This window comes from Scleropages formosus, chromosome 19, assembly GCF_900964775.1.
Source record: "Scleropages formosus chromosome 19, fSclFor1.1, whole genome shotgun sequence".
NCBI lineage: Eukaryota > Metazoa > Chordata > Actinopteri > Osteoglossiformes > Osteoglossidae > Scleropages > Scleropages formosus.
In genome coordinates this window covers 24,205,591-24,222,932 of record NC_041824.1, presented here as the reverse complement: position 1 = coordinate 24,222,932, position 17,342 = coordinate 24,205,591, and the positions used below count along the sequence as shown (strand labels likewise).

Sequence of the window (17,342 nt, the reverse complement as noted above, 5' to 3'; positions counted from 1 at the left end):
AAAATGTTAATAGTAAAAGTGCATCTCAAATAAAAATTCCGTAATACCCCTGCTATTTCACAATACAATACTGTACCTGTTTTGAAGTAACGCGTTACCGCTGACTCGAAAACTATATATATTTACATGACTGGGCGAGACTCAAAGATTTGATTGACAACGGCTGGAGCCAACCGAGACCGAGTTTCATTTTAGTTCAGCCAATGGAGTCTTCCATTTGCTGAAGGCGGTTCTTTACGGTCTTTCTTTCCACCACTTGGCGCGCGAGGATTTTCAAACCTGCTTGGGAGGGTATCGCACGTCCTTGTCCGGTAAGGATGACAACAACAGACTCAGCCGCTCGATAATAACGGATACTCAAGCAATACAGTTCAGAGCAAGAGAAAAAGCTTTTAATATACTCCGAATGTAGATTTCTGTTAGTGAGGTGAGAAGGAAGAAGAGTGGATGTAGCGGTAGTATAATTTTGTGGATAAAGACTAAAGAGCTCGCTGTCTGTCGAGTCACGTGGGACACACCGGTCTGGACCACCGCTGCTGGCAGCTGTTCTTTACATCCCACAATTAGTCTGCTGGCAAGTGCAGCGACTTTCGACTTCTTCTTGTGCTCTTAACTAATACGTGGGAATGGGGGACCTTTGTTTGTTCAGTGCACGCGACTGTGTCACGCGCTAGCTAGTATCCGGCTATCCGGGTAACCGCCTCGCGGGCAAACTTTGAGCTCAGGCAGCTCTTCGCGGCCCGGGTCGATCGGTGCCATCGTCGGCTCTCTTCTTTTTTTTTTCCCTCTCTTTTTTTTCCTCTTTCTTTCTCTTTACTCTTCGCTCTCCGACAGTTTAAAACTCTTTTTCCCCCCTCGTGGGGATTTGTGGTAACAGCTGAGAGTTTACTCCTCGCTTCGTCTCAACTTAAACGTTTCTGTCATCTTCTGACACGAACCGAACGGGGGCCGCTGAGTGAGTGAGTTTCAGTGACTGCTTCAGCCTGCCTGCTAGTTTAACTTTGCTGTTATTTTACATCTCATGCAGCTATTTTTCCATCCATGTTATTCTCACTTTACATGCTGGACACTATGTAGTGGTTACTCGCTGGTTGCTGCCTGCTTTAGACGCCTGAGGAGAGGTTGCTGCTTGATCCTGAAATCACATGATGATGAATGTCTACAAGTCAATTGAGTGTTTTAGAAAAGCATTGTGCCAGTCTCATCATGTTTATACAAAACAGTGCTTTTCAAATTGTAGGAATCTCACTAAACCTGCCGATTTAAGCCTGACTCTAATTATGGGGAAAAAAAGAATTATTTTTGATTGAACTCCTCTGTGCGAGATAACATAAACTTATTTGTCACCATTGTCCAGGGTGACATATTTTATTCATTTAGCAGATGCTTTTCTCTGAAGCAAGGTACATCTCACGATACAATTTGTGCATTACATTAGGAGAAGGAGAGACATAGTTGCAGACGTCAGATGACATACGGTAGATGCGCAAATTTATGACGACTTACCCGGATTACAGTTGCCTATCAATTCATGGTAATTTCCTTGATCTATTATAGTAGGAGAGGTAACATGAACTTGATCCTCTGGCTCAGCCAAATGTATCCAGAGATCAGAATTTTCTGCTAAAGATGAATCTTTTGACAGTCAGTTTACACACAGGAAGCAGTTGTTGCTGTTTATCTGGGCTTTTGATTGTTCACAGTGCAAAAACTGGCTTCTTTCAGCCACTTGACTTGCTGAAATGTTAGCACTTCCAGCCTGGTATATTTAAACACAGTGTTCGTGCACATTGAACTAAAACTTTTTTTTTTTTTTTTTTAACAGGATGTAAAATAGTTACTGATTTCAAGTTCTGCATGATACACTTAATATTATTATTAATAGTAGTAGTACTTTGATGTTTATTAGACCTAACTTGCCTAACTTCCCCATAGTGAAGAAATGACCCGGGTGAGGTGATTAAACTGAAGGAGCAGAAGAGGACCATTAGGGTCATCATGCTGGAAGATGGAGAGGCAGGAGACCCGTGCGCTTCACTCCGAGCTGAGGTGGAACGACTGAAGTTGGAGCTCCAGGAGGTCAACGAGGAGAAGCTGCAGGCAGCCCGCTATGGCTTGGCGGTGCTGGAGGAGAGCACAGCATTGAAGAGCAAGCACAGGCAGCTGGAAGAGGAGCACGAGACTCTCAGACAGGAAGTGAAGCAGCTGAGAGAGGTTAGAATGCTTGTGAGCTGAAGCTGTTGCCTTTGGGTTTATACCTGCTCTGTACAGTAGTTCCCAGTACATTATATGTAGTTGTAGAAAAATGTGCATTCTGTCATTGCAAAAAGCAGGTGACTTCTGAAGTACTCTCACTGCATATCTTTGAGCCTTAATTCTTCAGTATTACATGTTTATAGACTAATACTGTGATTTGTTAGAAATATTATACCACAAACTGGCAGAGCTCAAAATTTAAAAGTAGATTAACATGAGACAGTAAAGGTAGATTAAGTATGGTACAGCTGGTAGCATAGTGGTTAGTGTTGATGCCTTTGGTTGCAGGTTTGATCCCCACCTCTGGCTGTAGTACTCTTGAGTAAGGTACTTTAAAAATTGTTCCAATAAAATTGCCTAAAGTCAACTTTGTGACTTTGTAGGTGAGTTATCTATATAGGAGAATGAAATTCCTTTTCTCTCTGGACCTTTGTGCCACATAAGACATTGTCAGTTAGTTTAAATAAATAAGTAAACAAACAAATAAAACAGATGAGTGCAGAAACAAGACAGTGCAGTACAAAGCCCAGAATCTGGTGACAATATACAGGGTGTGCCCAATGCTATAAAAGATTTACATATAATATGCAATTGTAACCTTAACATTGTAAGTTGCTTTGGAGAAAAGTGTCAGCTAAATGAATTAATGTAACTGTAAACATTGGTGGGAAATGTCACATGACTAGACACAGTGGTGTACCAGGTCCAGGTTCAGGGAGTCATCAGGTGAAGAAGGGCAGTGTGCTAATTTTTGTGAATACTTATCTTTCCCATAGTGCTTAAATGTATAATCATTAGTCAGCTTAGGAAACAGAAGTGGTTTCATGACCAAAAAGGATTATTCACTAACTATTCCTACAAATTTAGGTCTGATTTGCTGCTTGAGTAATAAAAACTTCCTATACTCTAAACAAAATCCAAAAGCACCAACTCCCCAATTTTTTGGAAGTGCTCAACGATGGTAATCTGAATGTTCAAGAGCAGTGGTGTTCCCTTTTTGAATGTGAGATTGCGATGACTGTGCCAGTGGGTCTCTGTGTACCTAGGCATTGGCAGAATCAGTGAGCAGCCAGAAAAGAGTGGCAGCAGATGGAGAGAGTCGGGAAGAAACTCTACTTCGGGAGACGGCCACCAAGGAAGCAGCAATGGCCGCTCGCCTGGAAGAGGTGCAGGGAGAGTTGCGACAGGCACGGATTGCTCTGGACAACACCCAGGCTGAGAGCGAGAGGCTTGGAGCGCTGTATGTCCAGCTAAAGACGGTAGGACTTCGTACCCTGTGCAATGAAGCACTTATGCTGACTGACATAAAAACTAAACCCATGGTGGACAAAAGTTTTAGGAACTTAGGAAATGGAGTATACATGTCTTTGGAAACAGCAATGAGTAATGACTTTAATTCATTCTTAGCTACTACATGGTAAATGTCTTGTTAAATTCTAGTTTAGCGATTAATCAGGTTAAGAACAGGTATCAATCTCACTATTGAACCATAACAGAATTTCACCAGTGTTGAGACCTGTTGTATCTTCATTTCCATATTGGGTAGGTAGAATCACACTTGAATTTGTAATCTGGTGTCTTCTTAAGGGAAGATGATCTGTTATGTCTGTCATTTTATAGCAGTATGGAAAAATTCAGATTTTCCCAATTCAAGACCAGCTCTGTACCTTGTTAATCTTGAACAGGGGTGACAGCAAATGTCACCCAAGCATTAAGAATCCTGGTGTCTGAGGCTCCATTAAACTGCCTTATCCCATGCTCTTGGTCTATTCAGGAGTTTGAGTGTATAGAAGCTGAGAAGAATCGTCTGCGGGATGAGATGAAGGAGTATAAGGCACGGGAGCTGCAACAGCTGCAGGACAACAGTGAGCTGGAGGAAGAGAACATCTCGCTGCAAAAGCAAATCTCTGTGCTGAAGGAGAATCAGGTGACAGTGTCCTAGATTTATTCATTTCACTGATGATTTTCTCCAAAGCAGCTTGCAATGTTAAGCTACTTACAACTATTTATACAGCTAGATAATTTTTACTGGAGTAATTCAGGGTCAGTACTTTGCTCAAAGGTACTACAGCTGGAGGTGAGATTTGAACTGGAAACCTTTGGATCTGAAGGCAGCGGCTCTAACCACAACAATACCAGCTGCTCAAAAGGCATGGCCGCTGCTGTTAATATTAATTTTTGGAAATTTGCACATTTTGTCATGAAATCTCATAGGCTGTTGTGAAGATATCCTTTGGGTTTTCAAGATATTGCAGTGCCTGTTACTTTAACATTAATACATTTACATTTATCCATCTGGCAGGTGCTTTTGTCCAACGTGACATAGAATTCAATAAACAGAAGTGCATTTCGTCAACAGAAGCAGAGATTTATACCCAGACGAGTGTTTTACAAAGTACAGCCAATTGGTCCAGTACCACATCAATAGAAAGGGTAAATAAATGAAGCTGACAGTTAATTGGTTACATGCAGACTTTGCTGGTTGGTATTTAAACTACTACTTTAAAGCAAACGAGTCATAGATTACTGCTCATTCATGTTCTCATTTGCTAAAACTTTTGCTGAAACTAGTTCTAGCAAGATGTCTGCAAGAAATGTCATATCGCAGTCAACAAGAGCTTCTCTCGATACAGTGTTGTTACTGGCTTTCTTTACCCTTGAGGGTTTTGCCTAACGCTTGAATGTTCTTGTGTTTTGTGTTTACCAGATAAGGAGATTGAGGCTGCCTTGTGACTTGGTACATTTCTCTCAGCAGTCCAGTAAACATAAGACCTATTGTTTGTGTGATTCTTTCCTTTTTTGTTACAATGGAACCTCTCAAGGAAAATTGACAATGGACAAGTGGAGATCTGTTTACCCTCATCACATTCTCATTAATTTCTAGCAACAGTTCAGACTTAATTTGTTGTTTTTAGGATTGATCATGCAGCCAAGGTTGTCCCAGTTTGGTGTACATTTTTCAATATGTCTGCTGAATTGTTCATAGATTAAAATGTTGAAGGGTCTGTGGTTGTACTAGTTAAGGCAAATGAACAGTTTATATATTTAGACAGTATAAATATCTTTGCAGAATATTTCTGACTGCATTCAGGGAAGTTAAAGAGATGGCCAGAAAAGTCGGTATCCTCTGTCTTGTATCCTGTGTCTTTTTTAGCTTTTACCACTTGCATTCTGTGGGAGATCAGGTGTTCCCTACTACAGCTGTAAATTGTTGAATTCACTCTGCAAAAATATCCGGGATTATACTCATCTGGGCACCTTTCAAATCAAGGCCTAAGATGCGTAGGTTCAGAACTGATTTTGTAAGTGTACTATTGTACCCTGTGCATCGTTCTTACTGTGGAGTTCTTTAGGAAACTTCTTTTATACGCACTATATAAATTATTTTTTTATTATTATACGGGAGAGCAGAGATTGATTGACACCAGAGTTTACTTGTTTATTACTATTACTTGTTTTTTTTAAACCACATTTTGCACCAAAACCTCCATTCTTTTTTATATTTCATAATTTTCTCATTCTTGGTGCCACTGTGTTGATATTTCATAACCTAAATGCTTAGTTATGGTTTATGTTTAATCATTCTTGCTTTTTGCTTCATCTCAGGTGGAATTTGAGGCAGTGAAGCTGGAGTTAACCCACAAGGAGGAGGAGCAAGAGCTGCTGAGGGGCCAGCTAGAGGAGGCTGGACGCTTACGAGAAATTGCAGAACGTCAGCTAGAAGAGGCCCTTGAGGGCCTGAAGGAAGAGCGGGAGCAGAAGAACAGCCTGAGGAGGGAGCTGTCTGCCCTTGCCATTAATCCATTTGACTCTGTAAGCAACCTGGAGCTTCATCTGGAGCAGTTGGAGGAGAGTCAGAATGGAGGTGGAGGAGAGGACCAGGACAGTGGTTACAATAATGGGTTCCCTTTGCTAGCCACCAAGGCCATCGGGCACCATCGTTATTCAACACCTAGAAACAGTGACGTGTTCCTGCGTGCCCCTGCCCCAGGCTTGGTGTCCGACCTGCTGAGTGAACTGCATCTTTCCGACAGTCAGAAACTCAAACAGCAGTTGGCCCAGGTACTGCCTCACTAACCACTTGCTGGAGCTGCATGCCCCCAACTGTCTTCCCCTCTGTCTTTGTATAAATTTAATAATGTGTCAGTGCACTTAGACATGGATACAGCAATATTCAGTTGGGCCAGTCCTTAATACCTTCATGAATCTTCTTGATTTCTGTGTTTTTTTTTTTTTTTTAAATATTTTATTTTATAATTTTGCTGATGCTTTTCTCCACAACTTACAGGGATGTAGCAATGACAGTAATCTTGAGCAAAGCTGATATACAGGGTCTTCTGGACTGGCAGGTTACCTGAGGAGATGCCTTGCCATCATCTGTTTCCACTGAACTGTTTGAGAGAGCTGTTTCCTGTTTTACAGAAACATGCAGCCACATCCTGTCTCAAAACTGCACCAGTTTGTGTGCTCTTTTTTTTTTGGTAAACGGAAAAGTTTTAGAGTTCAGCAAGCATACAGCTGCAGAACATAAAATGAAATTTTATTTAAGGAACTTAGTATTGGACTTAATTTCTTTTAAAAAGAATTCCTGTTCTTGATGTATTGGCTTTTAAAATGAGGCAATTTATGACATTACTGTAATTTTAAGCATGTCTTGATTCAGTCATTTTTTTGTCTTGCTATGCAAGAAACCACATGCATAGCTTACTGCATTTAAATCTGCCTTTATTCCCCATTTTTGCAGTTGATTGGAGTCTATTCTGGTTATATTTCTCTGAAATTTAATGTATCTTGTGAATGACAATAATGTCCTGTATTTTTCTGTGTCACATAGGCAGAAAAGGAAAAGGCTTTTCTTTCTAGTACAGTACAGAATCTGCAGGAAGAGAGAGACGCATGCAGAGCAGCCTTGAACGAGGAGAAGAGCAAGATGGTGACCCTTACCAAACAACTGGATGACCTGCAGAGCTGTCGAGACATCTTGTTGAAGAAGTGTGAGAACCGGGAGAGCATCAGACCCCAAGAAGGGACTGAGTCTGGCATCAATGGAGAGGGGAGGCTCACTGACCTTGGTGATGGTGCAGACCTCCTGGAACGTGGCATGCTTGCAACCAGCAAGGAGCTGGCACAACTGAGAGAGGACTTGAAGGAGGCAAAGAATCGGTACGAAACCCTGGAGGGCAAGTACCACCAAGAGAAGGAGCGATGGAAGAGTGAGGCTCAGGAACTGGCAGAGAAGATCCGGCAGTGCATAAAATCTAGCCGACAAGACCAAGAGCGCATTCTGGAGCTGGAGAAGGAGATCAGAGCCACCATGAAAGCGGCCTCTGATTCAGAAAGCCACCTCACCAATGCCCAGGAAGAGCTTCTGACCTTCTCAGAGGAACTGGCCAGCCTCTACCACCACATATGTGTAAGCAGCAACCTCACGCCTGTTCGCGTAACCCTGGATTACTATCGCAGGGGAGGACGTGTCCAACATGCTCCACACCAAAGACCTCTGCACAAGCGGTGCTCTTCAGACCTCTTGGGAAAGATGCTGCACACAGCTGATATGGATACCAGGAGCTCTGGAGGGAACAGTGGGGATTCCTCACCTAGTAGCCCTGGAGCCAGCAGCTGCCCTGGATCCCCCACCCTCGACTTCCGGGACCCCATCAATGTGCGAAGCTTAGTGGCTGTCATCCGCAGTCAGATGAAGCACTTACAGGTATGCCCATTGTAGAGTAGGAGCTGAGGCCAACATTGCCTACTACCTTTTAGTAGAGATACATGGTTGTGTGTAAAATGTAACAGGACCCCTGTGTAAGTTTTGTAATTTCATTGCTATCACGTAAAATTTAAGAGCCAAAAGAGATCTCGATAAAATGCCATTGCTTAAAGAGGGATTTGTTTCAAAGGCTGATAGTTATGTTCAGTAACAGAGATGGTGGTAGTGGTTGATTTTAAACACCTTTTACATTCTGTCTTGATAATTGTATTTGTATGCAGTGGTATTCTAAAAGGCTCTCGTGCACATTTGAAACTGCAGGTGGCAGTTGACCTGTGTCGGCAGAGAGTCACTCTTTCCTCCCAATCCTCTCGGAACATGCCTGACACAGAGCGGGACACAGAGGCTCTTCTTGAGGAGGTGCTGAAGCTTAGGTCCTTGCTGAGCACCAAGAGGGAGCAGATTGCCACACTCAGGACTGTCCTCAAAGGCAACAAACAAGTACAGTTTTTGTGCTGATTTCTTTCAGCTCACTTAGTAGGAATGTTGTATCTAATCAACTCCTTAGAGCTGGTGGTGTTTACAGTTCTCATGTATTTAGTAGATGAGGTCTTGGATTGTTTTCTAGATGTGCTCTGCAGTACAGTGTATCCTGTACTTATGGACTTTTGAGTAAACTTTTGCTCTTACAAACTTTTTCTAGTACTTAGTGTTTTTCCTTGTAAAAATAGCTGGCATACCAGTTTAAATTCCATGTGAAAGGTTTCCCCCAGTGTGCCAACGGATAGCAATCCTGAATAGTAATCTTTGCTTTGCTTTTCAAAAAAGTAAACAAAAGTATATTTCACCAACAGATAGATACTGGTACAGACATATTTCTTAAAGTAGATTCAGTTATTCCAATACCATGATTTTTGTTTGCATAGTACACAAATACCTGCATACAGAACCGATAAGGCCCTCCTTTGCTCTGTGTTATACTCAACTTGTAAATTTTTTTTCCACTAACAAAATGAGACTACAATTAACTTGTAAATAGGGGACCAAGTGTTTATGGCAAGGTTGGGAATGACAAGTGTGCATAAAAAATATTTAGAAATGTCAACAAGCAATGTGGTGTGAATAATTAGAGCATTATGTTGATTTTATTATAGCACTCAAAGCTCTAGCTTGACCCTCTGAAATAATTGCATGAATCTGACCCATTATGTCTCAGGAAACCATGTCTTAAGAATGCATTGTAACCTGTTAAAATGTCAGTTCTCAATCATTCACATATATTAAAAACTACTGCATGGTCTGCAGTTTGTCTTTTTATCCATGACGATTAATTGAGTTTATCTGTGCAAAGGCAGCAGAGGTGGCCCTAACATCACTTAAGACAAAATATGAGAGTGAGAGGAGTGCAGTATCTGAAGCTGTGGTGAAGCTGAGAAATGAACTCAAGGCCCTCAAGGAAGATGCTGCCACTTTCTCTGCCCTCAGGACCATGTTTGCCAGCAGGTCAGTGTATCACTCCTCTTTGCCAGCAGTGTCCATGGGTATTAATACTTTTCCTGTATCACTCACACTGTCCGAGTGTTCGATGTAGTCCATGCTTTACCTGTTCCTGTTAGCCTTTTGGCTGGGGATAAACCTGTTAATCAGGTTGTCCTGTTTAGAGCATGGGGTTGGGGGGTGTGGAGTGTGGGACATTTGCACCTGGAACCTGATAAGAGAATGGATAAGCAGAATGTGGAGTATTTCATTAACTGCTGCTTCTCTTGTTTATAATTTTTAGTCATAGTCCTTTCTGTTTTTCCTTTCCATAATACAATAGAGTGCTTGGAGCAGTAGTATTGACTGACCACTAATTTTGATACTATTGTTTTTAGTAGTACTAGTACTTCAATAAGTCCCTAAGAAAGAGCCAAATGTACTGTGGACCCCAGGGCTGTATGACATGTGTAGTGATCCATGTCGAAGACTAAATATGCTTTCACTTCCAGTTCTTTCTTGTTATACACCCCCAGAGAAAAAAAAATGAAGAACACTAGGTTAGGCTCGGAGTGAGTGAGTGAGTATCCAGGACAGCTTGTTTAAGTGAATAAAAAGGCTACAGCTGATGCTCTTTTGCAGTGATGAGAACATTGTATTTGTATTGGAAATATTCCATTTTAAATGGAATTAATTGTTTATGTGAGAGGAGACTAGACTAATCCCACACAGACTGGGGTCCTACATAATGAATATTCAGCACGGTACCCTGTGAAAACGGGCACCTCCTCACTCAGCGTAGCTTGGTGTCGCAGAACTTTTGCTATTATATAGGGTATTTTTTTTTTCTGCTCTACTGAATTTGAATATCAGTGAGATACAGTGTACATTAGTTGTTTTGAAATGCAAAATAAATGGGTAATGTTCTGGAGTTGTTGCAACAGATATGATGAAATTAGTAGAGTTGTGCCTTCACTCATTGTTCAAGCAAATATGTACATTTACCTGACACTTTTCTCCAAAGTGACTTACAATGTTAAGTTGCTTACTGTTGTTCCACCACTTATACAGGTGGGTAGTTTTACTGCTGCAATTTAGTATGAGTACATTGCTCAAGGGTACTATAGCCAGAGGTGGGGATTGAACTCGTGACCTTTGGATCTATAGGCAGCTGCTCTAACTGCACTGCCAGCTGTCAAATATGTGTTCATCCTGTATTTGTATATAACTGCGTAGAATACTATTGATTATTTTTTTAAATCTTTCAAATACCACACAGATTGTTTAATCACAGATAAAATATGCTGGTGGGATCATTTAATGCTTGAAATGACTTTATTTGGGTTGGTTGTTTTTGCAGATCCATGGTCTCTGCTAAACAGGGTGATTTAATAGAACAAATTAGGCCTGTAAGGTGGGGGGACTTGTACTAGTGAAACTACTGATTATAAAAGAGAAATAATATTGCTGATGCAGGAATTTTGCAAATGTTGCTTTATGCTACAGTAGTGCACTATCTGAATGCAGTAGTTTTTTTTTAATTATAATTCATAATGTGATTTAATTTCTCCTCCCAGGTGTGACCAGTATGTTACGCAGCTTGATGAGATGCAGAGGCAGCTGGCTGCAGCAGAAGACGAGAAGAAGACGCTTAATTCTCTGCTACGCATGGCCATCCAGCAGAAGCTTGCCCTAACGCAACGCCTGGAGGATCTGGAAGCACCCCTTGGCTCCTTGAGTAACACCAGCAGCCCTCGACGCTCCAGGACCAAGCGTATGGACGCCAAGTCTCGCATCCCCAGGAGCCCACATGGGAGTCCTGTGAGACCCTTGCGGTCCAGTCCTTGCTCTAGCTCCATCAGAAATGGCAACATCCAGGTGGGTGACCCAGAGAATGCCAGTAACTGTGGAAGCTAGTGTTCCTGCCCTTTTAGGGTGTACAAAAAAACTGCTCTTTTCATATCATTCTTACATGTATTTTCTGAAGGCCCTTATATGTTTGAAGGATGCCTGAATACAATGGTGGTCAAATCTCATAGAATGGTAGTAAATATCCATTCATAGATTAATGAATGAAGGACTCTATATACACACAGGTTTCTGTGTCACTCACTACTGATGATAACTTTTTTTAGGGATGCAGGGATGCAGTGGTCCAGAGGCTACACCAGAAGCATAAGTTGCTAGGTTATTAAATGTACAGCTTTGGTAGGATGCCAGTCTACCGAAGGGTAGGCGCACACACTATAATGCACGTTTTCACACAGCATAGGTAATTTAAAGTCACAATTTTGCCTGAAATAAACATCTGCACTTCCCATTATGCCACCATACTGCCCAGTAATCATACTGTTAATCAGTATTTACTGTTATGCTTTGCCTTGCATAGCTTTCAGATGATTTTAAAAAAAAAAAAAAAAAAAAATTGCTGTACGTCGAGCTAAACTAAAAAGGGGAAGACCAGTACAGTGCTTGTGATGACAGGAAGGTTTTGGATTTGTATCCTACCAAAGCTGTACAAAAAATTTGTTGAATTTTTCATTTTAGATAATCCTTTAGGCTATTCTTGATGACAAAATTTTCTTTTTAAATGAGTATATATTTAAAAATGAATGAGGTTTTTTGGGAGCAGGTAGCATAGTGAACTCGGACTTGTAGGCAGGATACTGTTGGTGACTCCACTGCTGCTGTAGCAGCCTTAAGCAAAGTTCTTACACTTGACCTGCTTCAGTAAAATACAGAAGGATAAAAATTATTTTTAAAAAAGTCTTTTTAGAGAAAAGCCTTAAGTAAAATAAGTGCAAGTTTGAAAAGGTTTTGTGCTATAACTGAAGTACTGTATCTAAAATATGCTGAACTTATTGGTTTGCCTCTTTTGTAACTGGTGGGGGGGTGCGGTGGCGCAGTGGGTTGGACCTGGTCCTGCTCTCTGGTGGGTCTGGGGTTCGAGTCCCACTTGGGGTGCCTTGTGACAGACGCGTCCTGTCCTGGGTGTGTCCCCTCCAGCCTTACGCCCTGTGTTGCTGGGTTAGGCTCCGGCTCCCCGCGACCCCGTATGGGACAAGCGGTTCAGACAGTGTGTGTGTGTGTGTGTGTGTGTGTGTGTGTGTGTGTCTTTCGTAACACTCATGAATTGCATTAAAATTATCTGCTGATTAAAAAAAAAAAATTGATTAAATCATAAAGTACATTTAAAAATGCAGTGTTAGAGGGCCGGGGTTATAAGAAGTGTTTGCTGATTGACTCCAAGACTTCGCTCTGACATGTCACTCTGAGCATTAACCTTATCAGCACAGTGCATGTTGAGATCGGTCTCAATGCGCAGGACAAACTTCACCAAGATACTCTTATCCCATTCCATAGACGATACCTTGAGCGATAGCGCACGTAATCCCCGAGACCCTGTTTGAGTCTCACCTCCCCTTTAATCAGTCAAATACCAGCTTCCACTTTAACCCCTTCCTGTGAGGCAACCTTTATCAAATGTCAATGTCTGTCATCAGTGCTGAAAGGAGGTCGTACAGTTCAAGACCCACCAGAGCTAACCACATCTTAGGTCAGCCATAACGTTTAGTGTGTTGTGTGATGCATATGGACAGCTAGCATTTAAAGCCCTCATTTATATTTGTAATATCACATTAGAAATGCCTTCAGAGCCTTCCTTTTTATGTGGCTGTGCTTGAGCAAAGGCTTTTGTACCAGCCAAGTGCCTGGTACATAATCCTGCCAAATAAGAATCAAACCTCTGCCATGTCTCACCCGTATCAAAATTTTTTTTCTTTATTTTGACTGAAAGAATCTGACCACTCCCTTTGCAGTTTAGGCAGTTCTTAATGATAGATATTAGTTATGGATGGTCCTTATGAGGGGCAAGATGTGTGACAAGCCACAGTCACATTTATGGAAAGCAGGTAGGTGTATTTGGTCAGTCAGGAATTGCCATAATTGTTAATGAAATGAGCATATTTTCCATGAATATAGGGATGTCTGGAGGATGGGTTTTTTTTTTTTTTTTTTTTACATTTATTTATTTTAGCAGACCTTTTCTCTGGTCTCATGGAACAGGATGGCATGACCCCTTCAGGTAGAGGAAGGAAAATTTCCCCCCGGTAGAGGAGTTTAAGTATCTTGGGGTCTTATTCACGAGTGAGGGAAGAAGGGAGCGTGAGATTGACTGCAGAATGGGAGCAGCAGCAGCAGTAATGAGGTCGCTGTACCAGACTGTAGTGGTGAAGGTGGAGCTGAGCCATAAGGCAAAGTTCTATATTTACCGGTCGGTTTACGTCCCTACCCTCACCCATAGTCATGAACTCTGGGTAATAAGATCGCGGATACAAGCGGCTGAAATTAGTTTTTTCCGCAGGGTGGTGGGACTCGCTCTCCGTGACAGGATGAGGAGTTTGGCCATCCGGGAGGAACTCGGAGTAGAGCCGCTACTCCTCCACATTGAGAGAAACCTGTTGAGGTGGTTCAGGCATCTGGTAATGATGCCCCTGGGCGCCTCCCTTTGGCGGTATACCAGGCACGGCCAACTGGGATGAGACCCCGAGTTCGGCCCAGGACCCGTTTGAGGGACTATATCTCCCAGTTGGCCTGACAGTGACTGGGGATCCTCCGGGTTAAGCTGAAGGAGGTTCTCCCTATTGCCACTGTGACCCTAGAAGTACAAGCGGTCTGAAAAATGGATGGGTGGATTTTAGCAGACGCTTTTCCCCAAAGCAACTTGCAATAAACTCTATGTAGTGTTATCAGCCCACACACCTTATTCACTGCGGTGACTTACACTGCTAGATACACTACTTACAATGGGTCACTCATCCATACATCAGTGGAACACACACACTCTGTGTCACTCACACACTATGGGTGAACCAGTCTTGTTTCTTCCCCCCCATGCAAAATGATTCAGCTGTTTGGGAGTAAAGCTGATCCTGTTTGTTTATATGGTTACTATTATTTTCGATATACACATGAAATGATTAGTTGGGGAACATGGGTTTTGTACATGGCCTCTTTGAATTTATAACTTGTGTGAGTGTATGACATTGTCATAATTGTAAATGTTATTTTTCTTGCAAGGACTTTTTTTTTTTTTTTTTTTTTAAAATGAATTAATATATTCTTGCCTGTTTTTCCAGCAGTGAAGATGACTGCTTGAGGGGGAAAGAAGTAAAAGGAACAGTAGATGGACATTCCAACAGTTAGTGCTTAGCTGACCTTCAGCATTGTATCATTCACGCTATTAATTAGGTTTTGCTTGCTTAGGAAGACCATTTATAAAAAAAGAAATTCTACAAAAGACGTCTGTCTGGATCTACCTGGATCTTGTGATGTACCTTAGAATTAATAATTTCACTTTGCTATATTGTTTCACATTTTTGTTGCATTACAGTGGGAAAGTGTAATGTGCTTAATCAGCTAGTGTTATTTTAACAAAAAAAATTATTCTAGCTGAAGAAGCTCTTCTGTTTGTCTGTGTGCTGATGACACTTAATTCAGACCCATCTTTGTTTCACCTAAGATACTGAAATTGAATTCAGCCTGTGTTGTATGAAAGCAGCAAATTTTGCCTTTATAGTCAAATGTAAAAAGTAAATTACTCAAATATCAATGTACACTTGAACTTTTATGCTTTTTAAAATGTACTTTTTGAGATTCTTGAAGTGTTACGGTAAGCTAAAACTGACAGTTATCTTGAGTGAACCTGGCTATTGAGGCACAGAAACAAGACCATGGTTTTGAGAATGCTGGAAAATTTTGTTTAAACCAAATGTGTCTGTTATTACCAATTTGGGTGCACAGCTCTGCCAAGGATTTTTTTTTTTTTTTTTTTTTCCCCCACCAAGTTAATGCATATGATGCTACATTTAAGGAAAATTTAATTGCATTCTTGCAGAAATCCTTTATGGCTGAGCTCTCGACAAGTACTGTTTTAACAAAATATTTATCACCATTATGTAAAATGTGCCTTAATTTTTGCCTTTTTGAGTGCCATCTTAATCAACAGATTTTCTGTATGTCTGTGTGTAAAGTCTTTTACCATTTTTTTAGACTTTAGATATTACTCACTGCTAATGAATGCATTAAAATGGCCACAATCTCAGAAGAAGGCATTTACAGATTACAGTTGGAAAAATGCTTCTGTAGCCATATACTAACTTTCTGAAAAATTTAATAATGTGCCTTAGTGTGATTGCTTGACTACCTTGTCTCCCCCTCTATGTATTTTAATGTACGTGGAAGTAAATGTGGTATTTTCATGTCTTTGAGCACACCCATGCACAGTCTGGTAAAAAAAACTAGCTGTCTCTTCAGGTGTTTTCTATGTTTTGCAGTTTGAAAGTGTTTGTAAATAGGTTGTGTGCTGTTATTTACAGTAATATGTGACATCTGGGCAAGGGATTACACTGTACAAATTTAAACCTGGGTAAACTTTTTTGTGATCCTTTTCTGTCTCTTAAAATAAATACGTATTCTAAAAAACATCCTTACTCAGTCCTGTTCTTAAGTGCCTGTCCACGGAGTACTGTACCTAATTCGTAAAATGAAAGAGCGGTAATGTTTGCCACCACACACACGTACACAGGGAACTCGACATTTGTTGATGACCAAAAGATTTGCACCTGCATCAAAGTCGCGTTTATAAGAAAGAAAACGCCTTTGATGTGGACACATGTGACGTAATTATGGGACTGAAAACGTCAACTGTTACAGTCACAGATACTTGCGATGCGTAAACAGGAAGCATAAGAAGTTGGGCTGAACTGTATAAATCCACACGTGGTGCGAAAGGCACTTTTCGGTTATGATAGGTAAACCAGAAGGATTTTAGTTTTTGCTGCAATAGTTAAAACGTGTTCTACGGGGAGACATTATGCACCCCTCTGCGGTTGTAGTGAAGTATGTGTGGGATTAAAAGTAAGGTGTAGATACGTGTCGACAAATATGGAGCGACGTATCTGCGAAACTTAGAGCGCGAAGCGACCGCGGCGCGTTCATGTCAACAGTCCAACGGCGATTGTAAATCCACTGCTTCAGTTTGAAACGAGCACCTTCTGCTGGCCACTAGGTGGCGACCTTGTACAAATGAATCCGACACTTTCTTGTCATCGCAAGCACTGTACCAGGTTCCCCTTTTTAGTTTACCAAACGTTATCTGTGGAAAAAGTTAACTACGGCTTGATGAGCAGCCCACTTAGTGTCTATCTTAATTGTTTATATCTCAAGCAGGATGTGAGGCGCGATTGCTTCATTGTGGCTCCTTTGTGTATTTGCATATTTTATCTGTCAGTTAACGCACAAGATACTAAAATGATTACTGTTTTTTTTGACAAAATATCTAACTGGTGCAAACAAAAGCAGACAGTTTATTTGGGTGATTGAGTCAAAGATTTACGGGCTCGCTGAGGTTTCGGTTATTAAAGGAACCGACGCTAAAGCATAAGCTGAAGCCTTAATCGCGCTCAATTCCTCATTACGAAGGGAGGTTCGATCCGAAGAGCTCAGTGAGACCATTTCCGCGCGCACAGGGAAGCGCGAGCTGCACACTCTCGTCACGTCAGCACTGACAGACACATATCCAGTCGCGGAAAACGTGCACACTGCTGGCATTGTCCGCTTTCCCGTTCAATGACGCCCATATTGCATGCTTAATTGTTATGCATACATTTTTCGGGGGATAATATTAAGGTTTTTGGAAGACCAAAAACCTGAATATTATTCCCGAAAAATGTATGAACGTGTCTTTACATCTTCAGTCGTTCAGTGAGACTGTGGCCAAGAAGTGAGCAAGACCTGATGTCATGTTCATTAATAAAACAATACATTACCGTAGCGATTAAAAACGTTTTGCTCAAAGAAAACGCACAGGAATAAGCGTACACGCTTGGCAGCTGAACCG

At 41.4% G+C, this 17,342-nt stretch overlaps 1 protein-coding gene across 4 annotated transcripts; it reads left to right on the top strand.

The window, feature by feature from the left end:
• Window positions 1–257: 257 nt before the first annotated feature.
• LOC108932595 (protein bicaudal D homolog 2-like) lies at window positions 258–16,011 on the top strand. 4 transcript variants are annotated; one of them, XM_018749132.2, is made up of 10 exons: window positions 258–311; window positions 1,936–2,214; window positions 3,303–3,515; window positions 4,031–4,183; window positions 5,863–6,318; window positions 7,091–7,966; window positions 8,288–8,467; window positions 9,318–9,469; window positions 11,020–11,320; window positions 14,581–16,011. In XM_018749132.2, exons 2-10 carry the CDS (start codon window positions 1,999–2,001, stop codon window positions 14,584–14,586), a joined length of 2,553 nt encoding a protein of 850 aa, XP_018604648.2. In that variant the 5' UTR covers window positions 258–311; window positions 1,936–1,998; the 3' UTR covers window positions 14,587–16,011. The 4 variants fall into 4 exon arrangements, with proteins under 4 accessions (XP_018604648.2, XP_018604645.2, XP_018604647.2 ...); XM_018749129.2 differs by lacking the exon at window positions 14,581–16,011 and adding an exon at window positions 13,806–13,840; XM_018749131.2 differs by lacking the exon at window positions 14,581–16,011 and adding an exon at window positions 13,806–13,840 and having other exon boundaries at window positions 293–311; window positions 1,941–2,214.
• The last annotated feature ends 1,331 nt before the right edge of the window (window positions 16,012–17,342 follow it).